Source organism: Macaca thibetana, chromosome 1 (assembly GCF_024542745.1).
Source record: "Macaca thibetana thibetana isolate TM-01 chromosome 1, ASM2454274v1, whole genome shotgun sequence".
Lineage (NCBI taxonomy): Eukaryota > Metazoa > Chordata > Mammalia > Primates > Cercopithecidae > Macaca > Macaca thibetana.
Window position 1 is genome coordinate 207,238,191 of NC_065578.1, and position 20,570 is coordinate 207,258,760.

The 20,570-nt window shown below is 35.3% G+C and overlaps 1 protein-coding gene across 1 annotated transcript in view; it reads right to left on the reverse strand.

The window, feature by feature from the left end:
- Positions 1-20,570, reverse strand: part of LYST (lysosomal trafficking regulator) — a 198,057-nt gene that overhangs the window by 95,688 nt on the left and 81,799 nt on the right. The window contains exons 15-21 of the mRNA XM_050770460.1: positions 16,648-16,808; positions 15,579-15,769; positions 11,764-12,009; positions 9,617-9,790; positions 8,555-8,704; positions 4,903-5,040; positions 811-1,009 (exon numbers count right to left, since the gene is read on the reverse strand). Coding sequence (XP_050626417.1) covers positions 811-1,009; positions 4,903-5,040; positions 8,555-8,704; positions 9,617-9,790; positions 11,764-12,009; positions 15,579-15,769; positions 16,648-16,808 — 1,259 coding nt within the window. The remainder of the gene's footprint in view (positions 1-810; positions 1,010-4,902; positions 5,041-8,554; positions 8,705-9,616; positions 9,791-11,763; positions 12,010-15,578; positions 15,770-16,647; positions 16,809-20,570) is intronic.

Here is a 20,570-nt window from a genome sequence, read left to right on the forward strand (position 1 = left end):
TTCCAGTTCCACTATTACTATGCCCAGATTCTGTTATCTTGTCTCTCATGGACTACTATAATTGGGCTCACTGCCCCTAGTTCCTTATTTCTGAATCCTGCTGCAATAATTTACTTATATCATAGCCTTTGCTCAAAACAAACAAACAAAATCCTTTCAATGACCAATAACTAAAATACAAGTTCAAATTCTCTGGCCTTACATTCAAGGACCTATTTGATATGACTTTCGGGTAAAAATAAGTAAATGGTGGTCTTAAACTATATTTATGGCATTATTTGTCACTATTTCTTTACAGATTCCCTATATATAGGTAAAACTCATTAGTCCTTATTTTTTCTTTCCATTTTTCCTCCCTTTAAAGTCACTGTCTTTACCTGGAACAGTAACTCTCCAATCTACCTATCAAATTCTACTAAAAATCTTCAGTGTCCACATCAGATGTCATGTAACCCATTAAATATTCTCTCCACAGTGGTCGGATGAAACCCTCTGTCCTCTGAAATCTCATTAGTTCTTCTTTTGTGTCTCTTCGATACTTACCAAATATATATATATATATATATATATATATTTTTTTTTTTTACTGTAGTTATTTGAGTCTACGTCCCCTTTCTCTACTTGGCATTTAGACTCCTTGAGGGCAGAGGCCACGTCTAGTTCATTCTATAACTCTCTGCCCTATCCCAACCCCAATATGTAATTAGAGTAGCAGAGAGGCCATTCAAATATCAAACAAATGTGAATCAAGTGGGAAGAATAAAACAAAAGTAGAAATAGACATGATCTAACAAAAATGACTATACCTACCTATGTGCAAAGAAAAGTAGAAGTTCGTGGGATTGTGACAAACGTAAGTATTAGTAGGAGGGTGAACTGCTAAAAGGAAATTGAAGATAATTGTCAATAATTCCAAATCTGGAGGAGATCCAAGGACTTCTGCTATAATTTTCACAAATGATCTACAAACCTCTCGGGGCATGGGTGTGAGTTGCCCCTCTTTGTGTTCCTGAAAAAATAAAAATCAAACTCTCTTTAGATTTAAAGAATTGTCAACCTAACTAAGATTGTTCATTTAGGCAAAATATTCTTTTTAAGGTAGAATTCTGTTGGTTTACTAGTCTAGTCTGACCGTATTTACCATTACCATAACAACTCATTAAATTATTTCCTAATTCAAGCAATCTTGTTATTAAAAATTCATTAACACAGATGGCAACTTAATTCTAGCCCATTTATCTTAATTAACTGAGGCAAACTTATACTACCACTCTCACAAGCATGGACTCAAAAGCCAGACTGCCTAGGTTTGCATTCTGGTTTCTCCACTCACTAGCCATGTGATCTTAGGTACGTTATTTAACATCTGCATTCTTCACTTTCTTTGTCTATGTGAGTAATACTAGTGCTACTTTACAGAGTTGTTATGAGGACTAAATAACATAAACTCTTAGAATAGTGCCTTGCATATAGGTAAGCCCCATATAAATGTTAGTGATAAACTACAGTCACTACTATTACTACTGCTACTACCTTTTCTTCTTCTTTTACTACTATTACTATTTATTACTATTAGTAATATTAGTATGGGATTAGGACATAAAACTTTTGATAGACAAAACTCATTACACTAACACAATATGCTCCAGTTTACGAAGCTCTTTTTCACAACAGCTCTAGGAGAGGTTTTAGCCCTAATTTCTAGAATATGAGGCACAAAGTGGTTATTTGACTAGTGTAAACCACACATAAAATATGTAGGTAGTATAATTATAACTCAAACTTAGGCCTCTGAACTCTTTCTACTGCACCATTTACTGTCTGGAATAATGAGACTTGGCAAAATGCCAAGAAATTACTAAAAATAAAGCTATATATAAATAAATTGCTTATATCTTCCAATTCCATCTCCCCAGTGGGTAGCAGCTGGTCTTCAGATTAAGGGCATGGGAGGTAAACTTCCTCATCTTTCATCTTCCTATGTCCAAATATATATCTCTACATCTACTCTTCTCACTTACTCTTGTGTATTACTGAATTGGAGTACTTAAAATGTAGATGTTAATTCTGAAACAATTAAGTTTGACTATCTCAGATATAAGAAGAGAACACTGAGTCTACAGAAGAAAACACAAAGCTCCTTTGCCAAGATCTCATAGATGTCAAGTGGCAAAGCTAAGACAGGAACATAGATCTCATGACTTCCAATTCAGAACTATTTCTGCTACGACCATCTGCATTTCTTCTAAATCATACTCCATGTATCTTCTTAACTTTCTTGGTTGCAGCATCAGTGATTCATTCCCAAGTCCAGCCCAGGTTACTTCTATCCTGCCCTCTCCACTGACTCTGTCAATAGTCACTGGTATTCTATTTTACTATTTTTTAATCCCTTAACTTTACCTTCTGTGAACATTCTGTTTCTGTCTTTGCTTTTGCTGCTGGACTTTTTAATAATCATTTATTCTCACTGCCTTCAGTGATCCGCCACACATGCTATCCAAAGTCCCTGAAATCTGGCTCTTGCTTTATCCATGCTGTTGAAATCTTGTAAGTCATTAAGAATTTCTGAGTCAATGGCCCTTTATCTGCCTACATTTTCTCTGAACTTTCTATATCATTGGTTCAAGGTATCACCTCCTTCTCTACCTGTTCTTCCCCCTCTGCCCATCTCTGGTTTTCACTTTACTGAGTTTCCTCTTAGCTTTTCAATTACTCTTTCTATATCTCTTTCAGTAGCCCCTTTTACTTGTTTCACATCCTGAAAATGGGTATCTCCTGAGGTGTAAACCTCAGCCCTCTGATTCTCTCACTACATTTCTCTGTCTTGGAGTGTTTCTCTATTCTGATGGCTTCACTATTACTAGTTCACTGTTGCTGAATGTCCTGCTGTAATTTCAAACGTAGAATACAAAAACTACAAAACTTACAAGTTTGCTTCTTTTTTTTTCTGATAAAATTACTGTTTTTCTGGTCTCCCGCCTAGAAATTTTTATGTTATATCTGACTCCTCCTGAAGCTCCATTTAAACAGAATCAAGTCCTATGAATTCTATCCTCATAATCTCTCTCATATTTGCTCCCTACCTAAACACTCCCATTCTAATCACCAGGGTTCAGGTTCTTTATACTGTACTCACAAACAAATGAAACTGCCTTACATCCAATACACTACCAATTTATTAATCTTCCTGAAGTGCATAAACACTCTGAGGTATCTTAAAGGCAAAGACTAAGTTCATTTCTTTATAAACTTCCCACAATACCTGACATAAAGCTATGCTTAATAAATAGCTGTTAATTTGATAAGTGGGCTATTTGAACAAACAAGGGTAAAAAACCATACATGTAAGGAAAAAAAAATTTGTACCTAGATTTTTTTCTAGAATTTTTGTAAATAATACAAAAGTGAAAAAACATATGGAAATCTCCAAGTTTGTAAGTGCCACTTTTCTGACATGCAAAGACTGAATATCACATTGTCATATGAACTTAATGAAAATTGGCCAATACATTTCAAAATGGATACGCAAAGGAAAAAATCTTGAGGAAAACTGATATATAAATGACACATAAAACACTCAGTAAGCAAGGGTCCTGAAAGGTCAATCAAGATATTCTATTCCCTACAACAACAGTCTAATTTACCACAGGGGCCAAGAAAGGCAATAAAATGTTTTTGTGTTTTTGGAATTCATTCATTTAACAAATACTTATCAGATGCTCAGGTGTGTCAAGTACTGACATTACAGTGTGATTTAAAACAAAACAAAACAAAAACCATATCCTTGCTTTCAGGAGACTTACAGAAGGAAATAAACCATAATTCCATAAATAACTAACAAACTATGTACATAGTGTATAAAGGGGAAAAGACTAATTTATATGGAAAGGGCAGGGAAGGTATCTCTCAGGAAGTAAGTCTTAAGTTGCCACATGGAGGATAAGTAGGATCTGGCCAGATGAAAAGAATGGGATCAATAATTGTTAAAGCAAAAAGAATACCATGTACTCTGAGACAGAAAAAAGTCTTACTTGTTTAAGGAAGGGAAAGAAATCCAAGGAGGCTGAGTACCATAAGATGAAGCTAGAATGGTAGCTAGATCATATAAGCCTTCTCATATTAACACTTCTTATAGATGTTATCACAGATTTTGAATTTTAGCCCAACTATAATGAAAAGCCCTTAGTGCCACTGAAGCAAGGGCACTCAAAATATAAAATATTACTGATCTCATGGAATATCTGTACTTATCTAACTTGACAAAGTTCTAATAGATGCCTCAGACATTAAAAAACAACTTGGAAAATTGTCTAATATACCCACCAAGCAGATATGTATTGATGCCTTTTATCTGCTTGGTTGGTATACTAGATGATATCAATAAAGGCAGAGAAAAAAAATTAACTAAAAGGGCCACAGCATAGACATTACAATGTAACTGATAAAATTAGTGTCACTTTTCAATAAAAATTTTGGATACAGTTTAAAATGCTAATTCTAGCATATAAAATAGACATTTAGCAAGTTTATACTTATTAAATCAATACATATTTGTAAATTTTTATTTAAAGAATATGGAACAAGTTAAAATTCATTAACTATTCTTGCTGTTCAAGGCACTACAAAACTATTGTTCTATCCCAACATAAAGAAACATCTAAGAAATTTAGTAATTGTACTTTTGTAATTGAGTTAGGAATTATGACAGTGTGATGATCAAGTTGTAAGATGCAGCAGTTGAAAAACTCCTATACTATTTATTGAAAGAAGAGAATCTGGAGAGAAGAGAAGATGGGGGAAAAAAACGTCCCATTGAAAGTGTCACAAAAATTTGATGTTCATAGTATTATTAAACAACTGTGGAAAATATTTCCAAAAGTAAAGTTACATAAAAAGTACCTGCAAAACCTGACAAGTCAGTAGAAAGTGATGAACCACTTGAGCTTTCAATAACTGCTTAATATTAAACATCTGCTGGTGGTGATCTGCTCTGATGAGGACTTCTAGAGCCGCTAACAAAGTTTCCCAAACACCTTGCTGAGGAGACAAACACACACCAATAAGCACATATGTACTGAAAAATATGCAGCATGCTTTTTGGAAGACACACAATGTGCAACAATTTAACATTGTATATATATTCAGTATCAAAGACTACATGTCTGCAAAAAGCCAATGTCAAAATTTATTCCCTATTATTTTTTGTTGCCAATAGGCTATTTCTAAATAGCTATGTTGAATGCAATATTGTATTAGGTGCTTTCCTACATTACCCTTTCTGTGGCATTAAATGTATTTTCAAAAGATGAATTATCAAGAGGGATTGTTCAAATTAGAGAAGCACACCCATTACCAATGTTATTGTTTTTAAATAATTTATGTTCAAAGAGTGTTGTTAAAAATGTATACATTTCAATACCAATCTGCATATGCAGCATTTAACCAAATAATTTTAGAGCAAATCATACTAAATCAAAAAGTCATGGACAATGTGAAAATTCTGCATTTTAAATTTACTTTCAAGTTCAAATAATAGAATTCTCTGCATGATTACAAACTATGCACTTCAAAGAGTAGTTAGCATCCTTTGACAGTGTCTTAAAATGCTTCTCCCATATTGAATCAATCTTAACTTGTCCATAATACTAGAGAAAAAAAGAGATCTTATACTGATAACTAATATTGAAAGATAACCTTCCCTTCATCTTATCATCCTAAGTGACCTTTCAATAAACCTTTTAACAAAAAGCAAAATTAACTGGCTTGGGTTGCAGAGCCTACTATTTCTCCTGCCATTATCTGGCAAGAATGAACCAAGATATTGATAGACTTAATCATACTCTTCTACCCAGGGTCTCTCTCTTTCTAAGATAGAGCCAAGATGTTCTAAAAGAAAAAGCCACATGAAAACCAGAAGACAAGGCGGCCAAAGTATGAAAACATGATTCAATCTGAAAAGTAGTACCAAGATAAAATAGTGCCAACGTAAACAAATAGCAACAACAAAAAAAGAAAAACCAGACTTAGTTCAAAAATAATTAATTACATAAGAAAACCTTATTTCAAATCCATAGAAGTAATATGTGTCTTATCACTTTCAAATTCAATTTTAAAATGTTTCTTTTAAAATCAAACAACCCCACATTTGCCTGCTCTTTGAAGCACTTGGTCCAACTTTGTCCAAGTTAGATTTTCCAACTTGCAACTGAGCATATTCTTTATTACACATTTATACTGCTTTTGATCCAATTTGTTTACATATGCTATCCCCATAATTATTTGCTTTCTCCCTGCAATATTACACATATTTTAATCTATTTATCTTATCTTTTGTTTTTTTAGATCTGAAACTAAATATTTATTCAGAGTGAGAAAAGGAATCACAACAAATCACAAAGTTTAAAAACTGAAAAGTACTATAAATATCACAAAATCCAGGAACATGGTAATAGTTAGTTGGCTGTTGGACATGCCTTTCAAAATACTTTTCTCTGTTTTGTGGCTGCATACTCTTTAATTGCCTCTTCATATAACAATTTTGTAATATAATTTTCTATAGGAAGAATAGAAAATTCTCTTTCCTCTAGCATATCTGAACTAAATTTATTTTTATTACTAATAGATTAGAAAAGGTTTTTTTTTTTTTTTCCTTTTGCCAGGTGTGGGGGCTCACGCCTGTATCCCAGCACTTTGGGAGGCCAAGGCAGGAGGATTGCTTGAGCCCAGGAGTTTGAGACCAGCCTGGGCAATATAGTGAGACTTCATCTCTACAAAAAAATAAATAAATAAATAAAAAATAGCCAGGCATGGTGGTGCACACATGTAGTCCTAGCTACTTGGGAGGCTGAGGTAGGAGGACTGCTTGAGCCTGAGAGGCAGAGGTTGCAATGAGCCAAGACGGCACCACTGCACTTTAGCCTGGGTGACAGAGTGAGATCCTGTTTCCAAAAAAAAAAAGGAGTCTTTTTTCAACCTCACAACTCATTACTGGTAATGTGTAAATTTTTAGGGACTGTTGGCAAGTTGGGAAAAACCATTTTTTAAAAAATTCTAAAGGTATATATATTCTGAATTGCTCCATAATAATATTTGATGATAATCTTGTTATATTCTAATTAGTTCTAGACAATCTAGTTTTCTTTTTCTTGCAAAAATCACCAATACCTACTAGAACCCTGCCACACTTAGAGCAAACAGTCTACACTAGAACTAAGAAGGCTGTATGAGCCTATACCATTACGACTGCTTAAAACTGGGGCAGAAAGGAAACAACCTTATACTCATTCCCTGACTGGGTCCTTGTGAAGACCAGACCAGCCATTCTAGGTGCTGAGATGTAGTGTCTACATCTAAGATCAATCTATGTTGCTTACTTTATACTTAAGATGAAGCCTTCCCCTACATACCATGGTCTTATCTCTAACTCCTGGCCAGCGTGGCTCCCCTAGTTAGAAGTGTATCCATTTCCCTCTCCTGGACCTGACTCCCCTGACTCTTAGCAGGCTCCCCTTTCAGAGTTTATGGTAAATGCAAGCCTTCGACTAATCCAAATAAGCCCATATGCTCCTGCCTGACTGCAGTATTCTTAGCCAGCCCAAGTTTGATTTTGACTCTCCAGCTCAGCGTTCCCCATGGCTGTTCAAAACTTTGCATGGAAAATAAGTGCCAGATTTCCATTTATAATTAACATTACATTGAAGTAATTAATTATTTCCTTCAGAATAATGATTAGATAAATATTTAAAAGAATATGCTGGCTGGGGGTGGTGGCTCATGTGTGTAATCCCAGCATTTTGGGAAGCCAAGGCAGGCAGATCACTTGAGCTCAGGAGTTCAAGACCAGCCTGACCAACATGGGTGAAACCCTGTCTATACCCAAAATACAAAAACTTAGCCAGGCATGGTGGCACACATCTGTGGTCCCAGCTACTTGGAAGGCTAAGGTAGGAGTATCATCTGAGCCTGGGGGTAGAGGTTGCAGTGAGCCAAGATCACACCACTGCACTCCAGCCTGGGCGAAAGAGTAACACTCCATTTCAAACAAAAACAAAAACAAACAAAAAAACGAGTACACGCTTCTATTCACAGTAGCTAAAATGTGGAAACAATCTAAGTATCTCTAAACTGATGAATGGATGAGCAAAATGTGGTAAATACATAGAATGGAATATTATTCATTCTTAAAAAGGAAATTTGGACATATGCTACAACACAGATGAGCCGTGAAGACATTATGCTGAGTGAAATAAGCTAATCACAAAAAGACAAATACTATATGATCCTACTTATATGAGATCCTTAGTCAAAAGCAGAATGGTGGTTTCCAGGGGCTAGAGGAAGAGGGGGAACAGGGAATTACTGTTTAAAGGGTACAAAGTTTTGGTTTTACAAAACAAAAAAGATTTACAGAGATGGATGGTGGTGATGGTTGGACAACACTGTAAATGCACTTAATGCCACCGAACCGAAACTTAAAAATGCTTAAGATGGTAAATTTTGTGTTATATGCATGTTATCACAATAAAAAATAGAAAAGGTACATATTACATGCCTCTGCTTTATTCCATATCTTCCAGTCAAGCAATAGTTCCTCTAACAGCTTAACATCTTGGATTATAGCATTAGAGTCTACATCCAACTTAAACTCTCCATTCTCATTCATATAAATAATATCTTCACCACAGCATCCTTCGAGAAGGGTCTATAGAAAATTAGCATTAATATAAGATGCATTAGTAATTGGTTAATCAAAAAGTTCAACAGAAACATTAAGCTTTCAATTTTAGCAATCATTAAATTCAAAGGAAAGCTAGTAAATAATTCACTTCACAAAATATCTTTAACTTGTTTTGTAAAACAATTCAGATAAATAGAAAATTCCAAACTTACAAATATTTTTAAGTGAGTACTTAGGTTCAAACATGGAGCAAAACAAACAGCACTCATTTTTTATGTTTTAAATTGAATTAATCTTCTATTAGGCTTTAAAACCTTTTCAAAAAAGTAGTAAGGATTCATGCCACAAATGTATGGATCTTGCAGTTTAAAGAGGTAGGGGTGGGGGCAAGGGTAGAGCAATCATCTTTTCCCTTAGTACTAGAAATCTCAGAGAGAAATATTTTCACAATGTTACCAAATGCTTTTATCTAGAAAAGTATTTAAATATATGATGATAGCGGGATAATAAAAATGAGCACGAATATCTGTGACTTTAAAAACTAACTTGTAGCAGCAGTGCCTAATGGAATGGTATGCCTCTAGGTGTCTAGAGAACTGGGTTCTCTGCCATAATGGTGGGGGCTAAAGCAAAGATCTTATTAATCTATGGAATGAGGCGACAGCATGGGAGATATCTATGGCCCACCCAGATCTAAAATTCAATGAGTTTATTTTTTCTTACTTTTAAAAAATGCTTTAAAGAAAAGAAAAATGTAATTATTTAAATGATAAAAAGAACTAGAAGAATACCTTAGTTTTATTAACTATACACTAATAAGTTTCCTCCATTTTCTTCAGGAATAACTGAAACACAAAACTATTATTGGAAGACTTTGATGATGAGATGAGTATCATTGCATATGAAACTATAAAAATAAATTTTATGAAGACATACCTTCAAAATGTAAAACCCAACAATGCATTTTTGTTTGATCAACACCTGATGAATCATAGAAAGTCCATTACAATTTTCTAATTCATGTACTCTTTGTTGGTTGTATTTAATTAATGAGAGTATAACTCGCAGTGCTAATGCTTGAGTTTCTTCACAGCTACTGAGTTCAATGACCTAAAAAAAAATGGGTGGATATAGTTTTCTCCCAATTTGCTGAGAGTAAAAATGTAACGTTTATAATCTTCCACTATGTAACATCAATCCAGTAGTTTCTACAAAGTATTTTTTTAATGCTCATACTCTACCTATTTAAGGATTGTGAATAAACAAAACTGAGAGTAAGGCATAAATTCCATGTTCTATAGTCTCTTACATATGCTATAGTATACAATTCACATGAACAACCTTAGCGGTCAGTAGCATTTTATAACTAGTGATCTGAAGTGTCATAAGTTTTTGATAAATTAGCCAACAGACAAACAGGCTCTGCATTATGTGGTAAGGGAGATAAAAAGAAGTAAAATACATGATGCTTGTTCCCAATGGGGTCTACTTTTCTGTCAAAGAGATAAGAGGCTAAAAACCACATGTTGTGCCTTGTACTTCAATTTACTTCAACCAACACTTTCTGACAACTACTATATATATAAGAAACACATACTTATTATCACGCTAAAGGCCAAAGAAGAATGAGACAATAGGTATGCCAGGAGAGCACAGAAACCATTTTGACCCCTCTCTGCTTGGTTTACGGGAAGGCTACACAGAGATAAGATGGCCTAGGAAGAGAGCCAAATCCTGGAAGCAGGAATAAAGGGGTGGCTGGGGGCAGGGCACAGCCAGGGGAAGGGTAAAGGCCTAAATTAGAAGTTCAGAGTACATCTAGGAAGCTGCAGGTTGCCTCTTTGGCTGGATTGTAGAGACCAGGCTCACAAGGCAGGTTATGCATGTAAGGATTTTAAGGACACTGAATTTTATTTTTGTAGGGGAGGAGGAAGGATACTGAACAAGGTTTCTAAGTTTTAGACTTAGAAACATACTTTAAAAGTCTTACTGGCAAGATACTAAACATATAAAGATAAAAATGTAAACATTTTATCTAAGATCCAATCTTTATGTAACTAACAAAATTATATTCAATACCTTGATGAAAGAGAAGAAAACAAGGATATACATTTTGAAACTATACAGTGGTACAAAAGATCACAAAATATTGGTGAGGAGTTAAAGGGCTTTTGATTTTAAAACACTAGGAGAGAATCTATTCAACTAGACAGTAGATTTAAAAAATATGAAAAAAGAAGAGGTGAAGAAGAAAAGACAGATTACAGAGAATGGGGGATCAAATGCTAACAAAATATTTGTAAGAACCCTAACAACAACAAATGCTCATATGCTTCTTATTGCAAAATTAATCAAAGATGCTTCCATTAAAGAAAGCTAGATAGGGAGACTATGAAAACCTGATAATGTTGCAGAAGTTATACTTCGGGATAAAATGAAGATGGCATTCCGAGGATGAAGGAAGATCAAAGCTGCTTTAATTAAACAGGGATGTGGACCCAGAGAAAGTAGAAATGATTTTTACCAAAGTGAGACTATTTGTGCTCCCTAATATAGGTTTCATCAATCCCTGAAATAGTCTATAATTACTGTCTACTCTGTATCAGGACAGATAATTAGATGATTTATTCTAAAATGGTACATATGGCCTGAGGCAAACTTTGTATTTCTCCTTTTTGAAAAAACTCCAAACCCAAACAAATTAAAGTTTTGTTTTTTTTAAAAAAAAAACATACTTGCTGACCCTTAGTTTTTTCCTACACATTGGAAACATTTAAGGAATAAAAGCTTCATAAATTTTATTTTTAAAAGTATCCTCCTTTCAAATTAAAATCTTGTACATTTAACATTTAATTGTACTAATTGCATTTTTGGTTAATAGAAAACTTCTAAAATATTCATAAATTAGAAGAAACCTGAATCATCTATGGCTGAAAGCTTAATAACATATTTAATATGTAATTTTTTATCTTAAAAGTTTAATATAGTTGAGTGTAGCTTTTTCGTGTGGTCCAAAAGAAATCCTTTATCAATAATAAATAAGTCATTTCTCTTTAGACAAAACTATAACCAGTGATTCTTACCCTAGCAAAGAGAAAAACAAATACACCAGTTCCACCAATTTCGTGCAGAATGCCTTGAATGGTTTTATATTCAGTAGGTTGGAGATTCTTTAGATGATGAGGTTCTAATAAGATGCTCTGAACTTCTTTTGAGCTGAAGGGTCTTTGAGAGAGTTGAGTTTTCATTTGACCTTTAAGTCTAATCACTGGCTCATAGATGGTGTACTGAGCAGGACAGTAAGTTGTATAAACAACTGAAAGACTTTCCTGAAACACAAATATTTTCATTCAGTAATGACACAAAGTTTAAAATGCAAGCTATCAACTAGCAAGTAAGTATTTCAAAGTGAAAACACACTCAACTGATCCTTTTCTTTGTTTAAAAAACAACAGCTACTACACTAAACAAAGATAAACATTAGAAGCAAGGCTGCTTCCCACAAAGCAAATGATCAGTGATTTATTTAGCAGTGATCAATTGTATAGATCACACCAAGGTTGAGAAGGATTCCAGCTTTGTTTGGTTTAGAATAAATATTAAATTATACTATTACTACTAATATCAACTAAGTCTTAAACCACACTTACTACATACCAGGCACTATTCTAAGCACTTAAAAATATTGGGAACTCAGGGTCAGGTCAACTTTTCTGAAATTTTTGCTCTGCATTTGCTCATGGGCTGACTATTTATTTAAAAGCAACTCTAAACTAGATCTTTCTTTCTACTGGAATAAAATTTCGGATTGTCAACGGTCAGCACACCGAACTAAAATAAAATAGAACTTCAAATATTTCTCCCAGGCAAAGGATAGTTTCCATCAGTGTGTGGCTCCCTGTCAAGACTCTCTAAACTATTTTAAAAATTAAAGTTAATATTAAATGCAGAATGTATGTTTTTCTTAGAGACAGGGTCTCGCTCTGGCACCCAGGCTGGAGTGCAGTGGCATGACCGTAGCTCACTGTAGCCTTGAACTCCTAGGCTCAAGGGCTTCTCCCACCTCAGTCTCCCAAGCAGCCAGGACTACAGGCACCTGCCACCACACCAATTTTTTTTTTTTTTTTTTTTTTTTTTTGGTAGAGACATGGTCTTGTTATGTTGCAGGCTAGTCTCAAACCCTTGGCCTAAAGTGATCCTCCTGCCTGTGCCTCCCAGAGTGCTGGGATTATAGGTATGAGATTATAGGTATGAACCTTGGTGTCTGGTCCATAGTGTACTTTAAGGTGGTTTTAGTGGTAGTGGATGCCAAATTCAGGCTCAGGAAATCATATAGATTCAGTGTCTTCTCTCAGAACTAGATGGGGGCCTTGTGCTTTGATATTTCTTTCTCTCTCTCTCTCTCTCTCTCTCTCTCTCTTTCTTTCTTTCCAAGATGGAGTCTTGCTCTGTTGCCCAGGCTGGAGTACAGTTGCATGATCTCAGCTCACCGCAGCCTCTGCCTCCTGGGTTCAAGCAATTCTCCTGCTTCAGCCTCCTGTGTAGCTGGGATTACAGGTGCATGCCACCACACCCAGCTAATTTTTTATTTTTAGTGGAGACGGGGTTTCACCATGTTGGCCAGACTGGTCTCAAACTGGCTGGTCTTGAACTTCTGACCTCGGGATCTGCCTGCCTCAGCCTCCCAAAGTGCTGGGATTACAAACAGGAGCCTGGCCTGAGGTTTATTTATGACCCACAGCAATCAGACGTGCCATCCAGTGTATCTGTGCACCAGCTAAACCAATTATACTCTCTGTTGTGTATGATTATGCTGGAAAAGCAAAGTTTCAAACCTACAGTAGTTTCAATCAGAAATCTGACACCACACTCTGACATGAGGGTACCATTTCTTTTTTTTTCTTTCTTTATTTCTTTTTTTGAGATGGAGTTTCACTCTTGTTGCCCAGGCTGGAGTGCAATGGTGCATTCTCAGCTCACTGCAATCTCCGCCTCCTAGGTTCAAGCGATTCTCCTGCCTCAGCCTCCTGAGTAGCTGGGATTACAGGTGCCTGCCACCATGCCCGGCTAGTTTTTGTATTTTCAGTAGAGACAGGGTTTCACCATGTTGGCCAGACTGGTCTCAAACTCCTGACCCGAGGTGATCCGCCTGCCTCGGCCTCCCAAAGTGCTGGGATTACAGGCGTGAGCCACTGCGCCCGGCCGAGGGTACCCCTTCTCCCTGACCATTCTTTCACAAACTTGTAACTCCCAAATTACTAAATCGGGCTTAAAGAATTTGCTCTCTAAAAATAGTTTTCACATAAAACCCTCAGAATTTTCATTCATGATAATTTATGTTGAGTTTTGTAACTTATATGACCTATATACTGTTCAGGAAAAATAAAAGGATTAGGGAAATTTTTTTATGAAAACTAATGCATTAACTGAAAACTACTGAGTTAAAGTTACTATTTGAACAAACATCTGTGTGAGCTCCTCAATCTCCCTAAGGCAGAGGTTCTCAAAGTGTGATCCTCAACCAGCATCAGCATCACCTAGGAACTTATTAAAAATATAAATTCCAGGGTCACACTTCAGACCTACTACATCAGAAGCTCTGGACCAGCAATCTATATTTTAACAAGCCCTCTGGATGATTCTGGTGCACACTCAGGTTTGAGGAACCATTTCCCTAAACGATGTTTTCTTAATGGTGAGACATTTAGGATAGGATCATTCTTTGTTGTATAATAGTGTTCATGTACTGTAGAACATTTAGCATCTCTGGCCCTTACTACCCAATAATTACTGACAACCACATCTACCCTCCCTACAACTCAACAACAACAACAACAACAAAATACATTCCAAAACAGTAGTCTCCTTCAAGTAGGAAATATCTGTACTTCTCACAAGAAGCAAGAGAAAGAGGAACCCAGTTTCATGGCCAGATCTACCAGATTTTAGTAGATTTTCTAAGACTATGAAGGCTCAGTTTTCTAGTTGCTATAACGAAAAACCTCACCACTAGCTCCTAAATTGTATACCAGTAGAACAAAATACTGGAATAATATAGAAAAATCAATAGAGTCTCATGTAAGCAGAATTAGCAATACTTTGAAAGCAAAATTCCTATCTGTACTGATATTAAACAATACGTTTTTTAGGCCAGGCATGGTGGCTCATGCCTGTAATCTCACCATTTGAGGGGTTGAGATGGGAGGATCGCTTGAGGCCAGGGGTTTGAGATTCGTCTGGGCAACATAGCGAGATTCCATCTCTACAAAAATTTAAAATTAGCCTGGTGTGGTGGTGCCTGACTGTAGACCCGGCCACCTGGGAGGCTGAGGTAGGAGGATCATTTGAGCCCAGGAGTTCAAGGCTGCAGTGAGCTATGATCACACCATTACACCCAAGCCTGGGTGACAGAATGAAATCCTGTCTCTTAAAAAAAAAATAAATAAATAAAAAATAAAAAAGAGTAGGTTTTCTAAGACCTGAATATACGTAACTAAAACTAACATTATAAATGGATATTATTTATTTATAAGTACGGAAAGAAAATATAAAGAGCAACATTTTTTAGGAGTATGTCAAACTAACAAGTGTTATTTTCACTGTATCATAAACATTTTTCCTGAATAATTAGTAGGTATAAAATAAACTAAACTGATAAACTTTTTATGGAAATATAATTTCAAGGAAATGGAGACATAAATATAAAACCTGAAACAAATTTTGAAAGAAGGTCAAAGTGTTTCAACTTTTTTCAGAAAAAAACATAATTCTAAGATAAGAAAATGTTAAGGAACCACATGAAAATCTTTAGAAATCTAATTCATAACTATACATTTCAATAAATACACCTAAATACAGTTGTTACTATAAAATTAAAACTTATAAAATTAAAACTTACAATTAAGAGACCAATATCCACATCTTTCTTGGTCATAAAAAGTTCTCTGATTTGTTCACATCGCAAAATTTCTTTAGTAATATATTTGGAGTAGTCATTCACTGGCTTGCCATACTTACATGGCATTACAGATGTATGGTTGGGCCCACAAGCATACAGATAAAAGGCCTCTTGTGAACCAACCTTAGCTCCTGAATAGCAGAAAAATAAAGTTAGTGATTTAAAACACTCTAACCAGAATTTTTCATAAAAAGCAAGAAACCAGGAGTTTTTTTTTTTTTTTTGGCCAGATTCTTTCAGCTGTTCACTATATTTTATGAAATTGATAAAGCCTCAATTTCCAAATTGGTGTAATGAGAAAATAACCTACGCCAACTATGATGGAAGATGAATTAATGTATATAAAGTTAATCATGAAGCTTTTAATTAAATCATAATATTTCTATTTACTCCTTAGCCAGAAAACAGGTTTTCTGATTTATTTTACTTTTTTTCTTTTTTTTTTTAAATAATGGAAGCTGTATCTTGGTAAATTCCATTTCTAACTAAAATTTGAATCAATATCTTTATTCCTTCCTATTTAGTCAATAAACACTGTCTGAATGCTATTATATATCAGGTTTAAGGACATATTTTTAAAAATCATATATCTCATTTTTCCCTAAAATTTGATATTTGTATAAGAAATAATAAAATTATAAAGGAGACAACCAAGATAAGTTTACTAGTCATGATACTACATTATCCAGTATAAAAAAACACTAATTTAATATGAGATTTTCTTTTTTGAGGGTGGAGGAAATACATTTTTATATTAAATGTATGTATCAATTGTAAGACACAACTAGATTACAAAAATGTTAAAATATTTTAAAAGTGTATCTTAGAGTCTTGGAAATACAGTACTTATTAAACACAAGTAAAGGAACAGAGATACATATTTTAGCCAGGTTAATTTACTTAGTTTAATACTTGTTAACTGAGAAAAAAAACTGGAAATGTTTCAAAGGAAAAAATCTCACTCTGTCGCCCAGGTTGAAGTGCAGTGGTGCAATCATGGCTCACTCACCATTGAAGAGAAGCAAATTTCCCAGGTCCCATTTTCCAGCTAACTGCAAAAACTCTTCTTGGGATGATAAACAATGGCCAATCATGCAAAATGTTTTATTGCTATCAGATGACAAACTTGTTTTTCTTGGAAGCATAAAATCCAAAGTAACATCAGGCTTCCTACATTAAAAACAAAGTTAAAGCAACGACTTTAGGAAGTACTAGTACTAAGTATTTTTAAAGCATGAATATTTAACAATGGAGAATTCTTCAACAATTTTCTTGGGTCATTACCAGCTGGCACTGGGGCACAAGAGGAGGGCTAATTGTTTGTCTCTTGGTCAAAGGTACTGCAGAAAGAGGGGAGCCAAACAGAGATACCTGATGATCCCACAGCAGGCCATGGGAAATGTGATGAGACATTTGTTGCAAGTTTTCTCTGCCATTTGACTTCCGCATATGCACCTTCCTGGTTTACAGATACAAACCAACCACCTCCCCTTAATTTTGCCAAGAAGTCTCCCATCTTGACAAACAATTCCAAAAATTGGAATCCATGACATTCCAAAAATGTTATGTCATCTATGAGGCCTCTGAAAACTAATCAGTAAAAACATAACTTCTTCAAAATTTCTTCTGTCTAGCCACTGAAATGTCAATGCTTTCTGCATTTTCTGTTTTCTTAATGCTAAGTGATTACACAGCTTTTGATTAGTCTCTTTTGCTTCATGGATAACGGTGAAGGAATGCTTACAAAAGACAGAGTTCTGGCAAAGGCAAAATAAAGCTTTCTCACAGAAAGACACACAAAGCAGGGAGGACTTCATCAACTAGTGAAACCACAGAGCTCTACCCCTAGTTTAGGAATGTTTTAAACTCCATTTTAAGATAATAAGGGTAATCTATAAAGGCAAAGTCTAAATAAAATTTGTAAGATGAAGACAGGATAAGCTAACATGGGTAGCTCTTAATGAGAAATCCAACTTTGTATATATTTATTTTAAAAGTTTTGCCTAAGGCTCTCTGTTTCACATATAACAGATAAACTTAACTATTTTAATTTTTTTTTTTTTAATAAAGGAAAGATGTGAGATATGTTCAATGACATACTTCTCCTTGACCAAATAAATGGCTGCGACTGAAACTCCTCTATCGCCATCTAGTGGCATTATGACTTAAAATAGTTTTAAATTTTTTTATTTTAAAAAATAAGAGTGTTTCAATGAGAACACATGGACACAGGGAGGGGAACATCACACACCAGCGCCTGTCAGCAGGTGTTGGGGCAAGAGGAGGAAGAGCATCAGGACAAATACCTAATGCATGTGGGGCTTAAAACCTAGATGATGGGTTGATAGGTGCAGCAAACCACCATGGACATGTATACCTATGTAACAAACCTGCATGTTCTGACATGTATCCCAGAACTAAAGTAAAATGAAAATATAACAATAAAATAAAAATAAAATAGTGTTTTTAAGGGTGAAAGAAAACCTACTGCAGGATGAATGCAAAATGAATTAAACAAATATTAAGTATCTACCATGTGCCAAATATTTCTGCCATATTTGTAAGCTGTTAATAACAACTAAGAAAGTATTAACTCATTTTCAGTATTGTTACCTTATTTTAAAAGGCCTTTTCAAATGTACTCTTTTAGAAATTATTATTATTTTTTTTAATTGAGACAAGGTCTCGCTCTGTCACCCAGGCTGAAGTGCAAGGGTGCAATCATGGCTCACTGTAGCCTTGACTTACTGGGCTCAGGTGATTCTCCTGCCTCAGCCTCCCAAGTAGCTGGGACTATACAGGTACGCATCACCATGCCCAGCTAATTTTTTATTTTTAGTAGAGACAGGGTTTTTCCATGTTGCCCAGGTTGGTCTTCAATTCCCGGGCTCAAGCAATCCTTCTGTCTCAGCCTCTCAAAATGCTGGGATTACAGGCATGAAGCACCATGCCTGGCCTAGAAATTATTCTATAGCTTATAAGGTGATGAAGATATTATAGCACCAAGTTTAAGTCAACAGAATAAAACATTTGTTCTTGGTCACTTGCTCTGTTAACCAATGAAATTAACTTGTGCCAAATGGCAAACAATTCTCTCAAAGGAATGTAGACCTAAGTGGGTGGGTAAAAAAACAGAGTGATGTGTGAATCAAGTGACTATGTTTACTAATTTCAGACTGTCCACAATAAAAATCTAATTTCTCATTCTGAACATGTCTAATAGTTTATGGTTCCTATACCTGTCAGTTGACATAATTCAGAAAAAGGCTGCAGGGGCAGTAAAGGATAGGGTTTTAAAACATGGGCCCTCCTTAGGGTCAGAGTTTAGGTTAAAGTTTCAGCTCTACCCCTTACTTGTGGCAAGAGTTTGGGCAAGTCACTCTAGGTCTCAGTTGCCTCATCTGTAAAATTTGGATAATAATATACCTACTTCATAGTATTGCTGGGAGGATTAAATTAGGTAATCTGTATAAAGTGTCTAATGCAGTGCCTGGCACATGTTGAAAGCTCAAGAAATGGAGAGGAGAGTGTCTAGGAGGAGACAGGGGCTCTCTACTTACAACTCCAGACCCAGCTCTATCTGATTTAACTATAGGTTCTGGAAACAAATTTGCTGATTGGCTACAGCTGCCACAGCAGGTGTGAAGATCGAGACTGTCACAGACTGTATTTTATTTTATTTGGAATATGGAACATGGAAATTAGGCTTCAATTACGTATTTTTACGATTTTTTAAAATGAATACAAAACTGAATTCTTATTTCCAAAGCATGTTCTTGCTTGTGGTAGACACCATGGACTGTAAAGTGATTCACAAGCCCCTGTTCCCTGTCTCCCTCTATTATTGAGGCTGGAGGGCTATAAGCAATCAATTGCTGCAGCCTCCTGCAGCGATGCCCAGTCCTCCACTTCAAACTGTCCTCCTCTCACCTGCACAGGGCAAGTTCCATCTCCTCTTTCAGGTCTCAGCTTTAATACCCTGTTCTTAGATAGGCCTTCCCTGATCCATCCATCATTAGTGTCAAACTTGATATTTTCTGTCTCAGGGTTTTAAAGCATGGACCTCACAGTATTTGTCATCATTTGCAAATATTCATTTAATTGTGTTTGCTTGTTGTCTGATTCCTCACCAGACTGTGACTCCAGGAAGGCAGGGAATGTGTCCATCTTGTTTACCACTGTCCCCAGGCCTTATTAATACATCAAGTGCTCAAAACACTGTGATTCTTCAATAAATGTGATGAATGAACAAATGAATGAATAAAAATAGGTTAATCTGTGTTAAGGGTATATGTTATTTCCATGGTCTAATCTACTTTGAGGGATTTTTGAGAGAATTAGATCATGTATATAAAGCATCCAGCAAAAGATCTGCAACATAATAAGTATGCAATATATTATGTTCCCTTTGATTAAATCTAGACTTCTCAGCTTGGCATTCAAAGCCTGCTAAGTAGTCTCACCATGCCCATTCTTTTGTATTTCTCATTATTCAACTTAAACTCATCCAACCAGCTTAATCCTCTACCATGCCACATTACAGTTTCAAATTCTCATCTTCTTTCATGCTACTTCATTCAATACAATACTTCCCAATGCTTACAAATCGAAGATACCTTATAATTCCTACAGGCTAAAATTTTACATTACGATATTCCACAAGACGTTTCTTATTAACTTGGCTCACAATTCTCCTATGTGGTAAAAATCATACAGTACTCTCCCTGAATCTATCACTTGCTATATTTCTAGCACTCTATCTGAATCTATCACCTTATACATAGACTAGTCATTCTAATTTCTTTTGAAAGTCTAATTTAATTTAGGTATTAACCTTATTAGCCACTTAATTTAAATAATTATCATGGCTTCAGTTTTACAATATATGGACTTGCGGGATGAAATTATAGATTCTGTTCTTTCATATATAGT